This window comes from Cryptotermes secundus, unplaced genomic scaffold (assembly GCF_002891405.2).
Source record: "Cryptotermes secundus unplaced genomic scaffold, Csec_1.0 scaffold374, whole genome shotgun sequence".
Classification (NCBI taxonomy): domain Eukaryota; kingdom Metazoa; phylum Arthropoda; class Insecta; order Blattodea; family Kalotermitidae; genus Cryptotermes; species Cryptotermes secundus.
In genome coordinates this window covers 136,105-142,840 of record NW_019741302.1, presented here as the reverse complement: position 1 = coordinate 142,840, position 6,736 = coordinate 136,105, and the positions used below count along the sequence as shown (strand labels likewise).

General features: G+C 37.7%; 1 protein-coding gene across 9 annotated transcripts in view; it reads left to right on the top strand.

Moving 5' to 3' along the window:
* The window catches only part of LOC111872699 (period circadian protein), a 101,243-nt gene that overhangs the window by 48,412 nt on the left and 46,095 nt on the right, over positions 1-6,736 (top strand). For all 9 annotated transcript variants that reach the window (XM_023866839.2, XM_023866837.2, XM_023866836.2 and 6 more), the window contains exons 7-8: positions 2,680-2,934; positions 3,776-3,961. In XM_023866839.2, coding sequence (XP_023722607.1) covers positions 2,680-2,934; positions 3,776-3,961 — 441 coding nt within the window. The remainder of the gene's footprint in view (positions 1-2,679; positions 2,935-3,775; positions 3,962-6,736) is intronic.

Here is a 6,736-nt window from a genome sequence, read left to right as displayed (position 1 = left end):
CAACAGGAACTTTGCTGCAAGACAGGCATATGTAACGATGACTTGGCGCAGATAAAGTCGTGTCTTATTTATACTCTGTTCTACTGACAACAGGCCAGCGAAAAATCTAACAATCTACAGCAAAACCATCAATTATTATGGGCGTTATAACGTAGGTGTGCAGCTGGACGAAACATACACGTCGAACCCCCCCAGACGATTTAAATCCCTGATGAAACATACACGTCGAACCACGGCAACGGGTTAACCATTATATTCTGTATAAATTCTTCAGAAAAATGAGGGAAAATAAATTTTCAATTTTGTTTGTAATTTGGTACTTAAAAGTAAAGTTTTGTTTTCAGTGAGAAATTTGCTGTCAGATATTCTGTTTTACTTTAACTAGATTTCAGGATGTCATATCCTACTTTCTGTACCCTGATCGTGTAAAGCAGAGGATTCATTTGTGTTTGGTACATATTGTAACATGTTTAGTCACTGAAGACGCCGTTCAGATTCTTAATTGGTTTATTTAACAACCTACAAGTCTCGGCTACAACTAATTACAACAATGTTATGGGTTTACACACTTTACAAACCCTACACACAAATCTCTTCACACTGTCCTCAGTAGTCTACACACTCTCAGTTACTTCTCAGTTATCACAAACTATCACTGATTATCACATGTGCGTCCGGTTCTTCTTTCCGCGACTGCTGCTATACTCCAACTGCTCACTGCTGACTAACTGCTGGCTAACTCGTAACTGTCTTCGTAGGCTGTGTAGTTCCCTTATAAACCCTCAGCCGGACAACAGGAAATGCCTCGCTTCCTTGTTGCCTAGTCGCTGTGTTTGCCTATAGCCTAACAACGCTGTTGGGAGTTATTTACGGCTACATAGCAACTGCGGCCCGTGTTATGTAATGGGTACCGCTGTTTACTCGCTTTGCATAGCGACCAGCGTGCTTGGACTCAGCTCACTTCGGCTCCGCTCGGCGCGTCACCGCTGGAGGGGGGGGGCGTCCTCCATAGCACAATGCCTTATAATATGTTTGTGCTAGCCTGGTAATGAATTTTTAGGTGAAATGGGCAAATCATTGATCTAAAATGTAGTGATGCTGAACACATTACTATTATTCATTTTAATTTGAAGATTATTAGTTTGCAATGGACACCAAAGCTAAAATGTATAGATGCTGGGATTAATGGTGGATTGGCGATTCATGATACCCTTCACAGAAATATGGATTTGTCCCCACATTAATATAGATTGTTTAGTATTATTGATGCATATCCTATTTTGTGAAATGCTGCAGGAAAAAATGGTTTCTTTGATTGTCAGATGCAGATTATATACATGCAGTATTTTCTAGAATAAACTGAACTGTTAGGTTTGAAATTGGCATAGTCCTGAGCAAATATTTGTAGTAAAGACAAAAGTTCTGATGTATTTTTGCAAATAAACTTTAAGTAACTGGATATGGTTCAGGAAATGGGACAGTATAAATTAAGTATTCTCAATTTCTTCTCTGGATCATATTAATGACACTTATGAGCATAAATATAAAGTCCTTGGAAGATCTGCAAAAATATAAATGAGTAATTACTCAACTTCTTTTTTCAGGTAACGTAAAATTTGCATATATTCAGTATATTTTAATTGTCAGCAAATGAAACAAAAGTTTCATACACAGGTTACATGTAGTACTTGCCTCATTATACCAAATTTTACATACCTAACAACATGTTTGTCACGATGCTTTCTTCAGTCTATTGAAGACTGCATATTTATTTAAGATGTATCACCCCAAAAATATGGGTGTATCTTAATCCTGTGACTTCAAGCCCTGCCATAGAACTATTTACTAGAAGCATCAAGGCTGCATGGGAGCAAATTCATTCATTCATTCATTCATTCATTCATTCATTTATTTGCATTCTGTCAATCCATACAAGGTCAAACCAACCTATGGGATATAGAACCTGTCAAGATACAAATATAATATAAACATAAACTAATGATATATACATACACTCATAATGAGCACAATAAGGACATTAAGTAAAATACAGTATTGCATAACAGCAGTGTCACAAAACACATTTTGATCAAAGACACAAAGCAAAACACAGTATTACCATTGTATGTAAGAATCCACAGCCCTTCTACAGACTACCTTCAAATGACCACAAATGTAGGTAGTGTGAAAGGATGTTATTTCCAATAGAAGTATCGGTATATAACATGATGCCATCTATTCACAGAAATGCTCTACTGAGTGTTTAACATTTTGCTGATCATTTCAAGTCTGGCAATTTCAATTCAAATACTCCAAGCCATTCTAATAGGCTTATGGTGTACAAAGAGTTGAATAGTACTGTTGTTCTTCACACCTTGGAATTTTGCATGGGGCCATGTTTGTACCATTGGGGGTAGTGGATAGAAAGTAAAGAGTTATAGTGGCCTATGAACATAAGATACTGATACCAAATTTTATTAAAGTCTGTTATTGGTTACATCTTTGTAAGGGACACAGACATGAATAAACATCCTCTTTCTTATGGAATGAAGGAAGTATGTGACAAATACTGTTTATAACTTGTCTTCATTTTTAGAATTGGTATTGTTTTCTTTCATTTATAATATTTGCAATTTTAAATTCATAAATTATGTGTGAAGTGTTTGAAATGTGTCTCAGGTGGATCACATCCTGGAAAGAACACATTTTACTGCTGCTTACGAAGGTATAGAGGACTCAGGTCTAATGGTTATGGTGTGATGGAGAAGGAGGTCCCATATCTGCCTTTCCAATTGAACATGACATTCAGGGAGTTTGTGTCTGAAGGTACTCCTCCTGACCAAGATGGCAGCATTGACCCAGAAGGTGTCACTGGAGGCTGTAACAACATATTTCTTGTTGTTACTGCAAAACTTATTTCTTCAGCCTATAAACGTGAGTACGGACATAAAAAATTGAAATTTAGTGTAGTCAAAATGTAATAAAGGCTCTTCATAAACTTTTTTTAGAAAATATCCTGGGGCTAATATGTATTTTGGAATGATGTAGGCAATCGCTGTTAGCTGTGATAATGAAATGGCTAACGGAAGAATAGAAATAACCTAGTTGTTACAGGTTACTAGAGGAAGTGTGCAGTGCAAAAGTAAAATGTGTCTTTGCCATGGAGAAAATAAAAACTTGTAACTGACACAAGGTATGGAGATATAAACTCTCTGGCTCCTTGGGAAGTATGATTCATTGTTTAAGGAGCTGAAATGCCATAATGAAAAGGTTCAGATTTCTTTGGTTTATGGTACACATAATCATTATCCACATTTGTGTTACTGTGGGAACTGTGGTCTAGTGGTCAGAGTTCCAGAGGCAGAGGCCACAGAAAACAACAGCACAGGGAGAAAATTTGAGTAGGGAACAGAGTGTAATGTCATAAGTCAGAGCTATTTACAATCAGGAAACATAATTGATATAAGTCATATAGGAGATCTGGTCAGAACCTTGAGAAATTAATGTCACAGGCAAGGAAAATGCAGATAGGAACGCTGTAATGTGATTTTTGTGCACCTGGATGGGAAAAGAATTCTGAAATCTCTCAGATAGTGACTGTTTATATAGTTCCTTTTGCAGGTCTCCATATATGGTAAATGATGAGACAGGTCCTGTCTTATCATTGAATAACCTCATATATATTTTAGGAGTGGTATGACTGCTTTATTTTGCTGGTACATTGGAATAGTTGTTTGCATGAAATATTTTTATCTTTCTTATTTTTTCTCTGTAGATGGAGGGGAAACTTGTGTATCCCCCAAGTTTGTTACTCATCATCTTGCATCATGTAAGCTGAGCCATTTAGATCCTGAAAGCATGCCATACCTTGGCTATCTGCCTCATGAGAAATTGGGAAAATCAATCCTTGATTTTTATCATCCAGAGGATCTGCCCTTTCTGAAGGAGATTTATCAAACAGGTAAAGTCTAATAAGTGCAGTATTTCATTTTTATGTGACTGTTTACAAAATTTTGTTTGCAGATTTTTCTTAAGCATGATATGAATAAGAGGAATCGAAAAATTGGATAATATTTTGTATTTTTTTTTTGTGTTTATGCTGTTCAGTTAATATATTTTCTCCTAATAAATGTGTTGAGTAATAAAAGATTAAGAAGATTGTTTGTAATGACAGAATGATTGCTCTGAAGTTAAAGGCGGAACCGGTAGATATACTGATTATGCAAGTGTACGTGCCAGCATCAGAGTATGAAGATGAAGAAGTAGAAAAGTGTATGAAACAATTGAAGAAATTCTTCAGGAAGATGGAAGAAGTGGCACAAACATCATCATATTGGGAGACTGGAATAGCATTGTTGGAGATGAACCATATCAGAATATTGTTGGATCACATGGACTAGGAAGACGGAATCACAGGGCTCAAATGCTTATTGACTTTTGTCAACGAAATGGACTGATTGTCACCAACACTTGGTTCAAGAAGCCAAAGAGAAGAATTTACACATGGAAGGCACCTGGGGATTGGAGGAGGCATCAGCTGGACTACATCCTTGTGAAACATCGATTCAGAAACAGTGTGAAGGATGTGAAGACGCTGCCTGGGGCAGATATTGACTCTGACCACAACTTACTGGTTGCCAAGTTCCGAACCAGGTTGAAGAAAATTATAAGATTTCAAAAGCGCAGACCTAGATGGGATTTGGAGAAGTTATATGCTCAAAGACAAAGCGTGCAGGAGACCCTAGAAGAGAAACTCGGTGCAATTGAAGGTGAAAGCGGAAATGCTGAAGTGCAGTGGAACAATATAAAAGAATGCATGTTAGATACTATCAGTGATTTGGTTGGTAAAGTTGAGAAGATAGCAAGAAAACCATGGGTTACACAGGAGATGATGAGTAAAATGGAGGAGCGAAGGAAATGGAAGAATGTCAACAATGAAGAAGGCAGGAGGAAATACAGGAGACTGAGGAATGAATTGAAAAGAGCCACGGACAGGGCCAAAAAGGAATATCTTGAGAAGATATGTAATGAGATTATGGAATTTCAAAGAACAGGCCGTTATGATTTGATGTACATGAAGACAAAAGAACTAGGATGGAAAGAGAATCATGGGATTCAAAATGTTGGCATCGAAGACTCCCAGGGGAATAGAATAGTAGATCAGAGGCAAGTGCTGAAAATTTGGGAAAATTATATTTCAGAACTATATGATCGACCTAATCGGCCAGAAACCTTAGAAGTTGAACCGGAAGAAGAAGTAGATACAGACGAGAAAGGACCATATATTTTACAAAGTGAGGTGGAAAAAGCTATCAAGGAAATGAGGAAGGGAAAGGCTACAGGAGATGATGATGTACCTGGAGATGTGCTCAAGTTACTGGGAGAAGGTGGTTTGAAAACACTGACAAAACTAATGAACACCATATATGAAAGTGGAGAGTGGCCCAAGGACTTTACAGAAGTTACAATGATTGCCTTAAAGAAAAAGACAAAAGCTACAAAATGCAGCGACCATCGCACAATAAGTCTTATTGCACATACAGCAAAGATAATAGCAAAGATACTTAAAAGAAGAATTGAAAGGAAAATAGAGGATGTACTTGGAGAAGATCAGTTTGGATTTAGAAGAGGAAAAGGAACCAGGGATGCAATTGGGATGATGAGAATTATAGCGGAACGAACTTTGGAGATAGATGAAGAACTGTGTGTTTGCTTCATAGACTGGCAGAAGGCATTTGACCGGGTAAACTGGACCAAATTAATGCAGATCCTGAAAGAAACAGGTATCGATTGGCATGAAAGAAGATTGATTAGCAAATTGTACATGGATCAGAAAGTTAGAGTACGACTGGACAGGGGGGAGACAGGAAGTGTGCAGATTGGAAGAGGAGTTCGACAAGGATGCTGTTTATCACCAATTCTGTTCAACTTGTACAGCGAATGCCTTACCAAGGAAGCTCTGGATGGGCTCGGTGACTTCAAAGTAGGAGGGCAAATTATTCAAACTGTGAAATATGCAGATGACCTTGTGTTAATGGCTAAGGAAGAAACTGTGCTACAGGGCATGATTGATAGACTAATTGAAATTGGAAGGTGCTATGGCATGGAAATGAATGTGGAGAAAACAAAAGTAATGAAAATTTCGAGACAACCAACCCCAGTCACAATAAAGATAGACCAAAAACAAGTGGAGAATGTGAAATGTTTTAAATATTTGGGTAGCTTGTTAACAGATGATGGAAGGTGTACTTGTGAAATTAAATCCAGGATTGCCATGGCAAAAGCTGCATTTAGCAAGAAGAAGAATCTTTTTACCAGCAAATTGGACTTAAATTTGAGGAAGAAACTAGTGAAATGCTACATTTGGAGCATAGCTCTGTATGGGGCTGAAACATGGACACTTAGGGCAGTAGATCAGAAACATCTGGAAAGTTTCGAAATGTGGTGTTGGAGAAGAATGGAGAAGATCAGTTGGACCGATTATGTGAGAAATGAAGAAGTGTTAATTAGAGTCAGTGAGCAGAGGAATATCCTACACGAAATAAGAAAACGAAAGGCTAATTGGATTGGTCATGTTTTATGCAGAAACTGCCTTCTAAAAGAAGTTATTGATGGAAAGGTAGAGGGGCGGATAGAAGTGACAATAAGACGAGGAAGAAGATGTAAGAAGATGCTGGATGACCTTGGGGACAGAAGAGGATACTGTTATTTGAAGGAGAAAGCTCTAGATCGCATT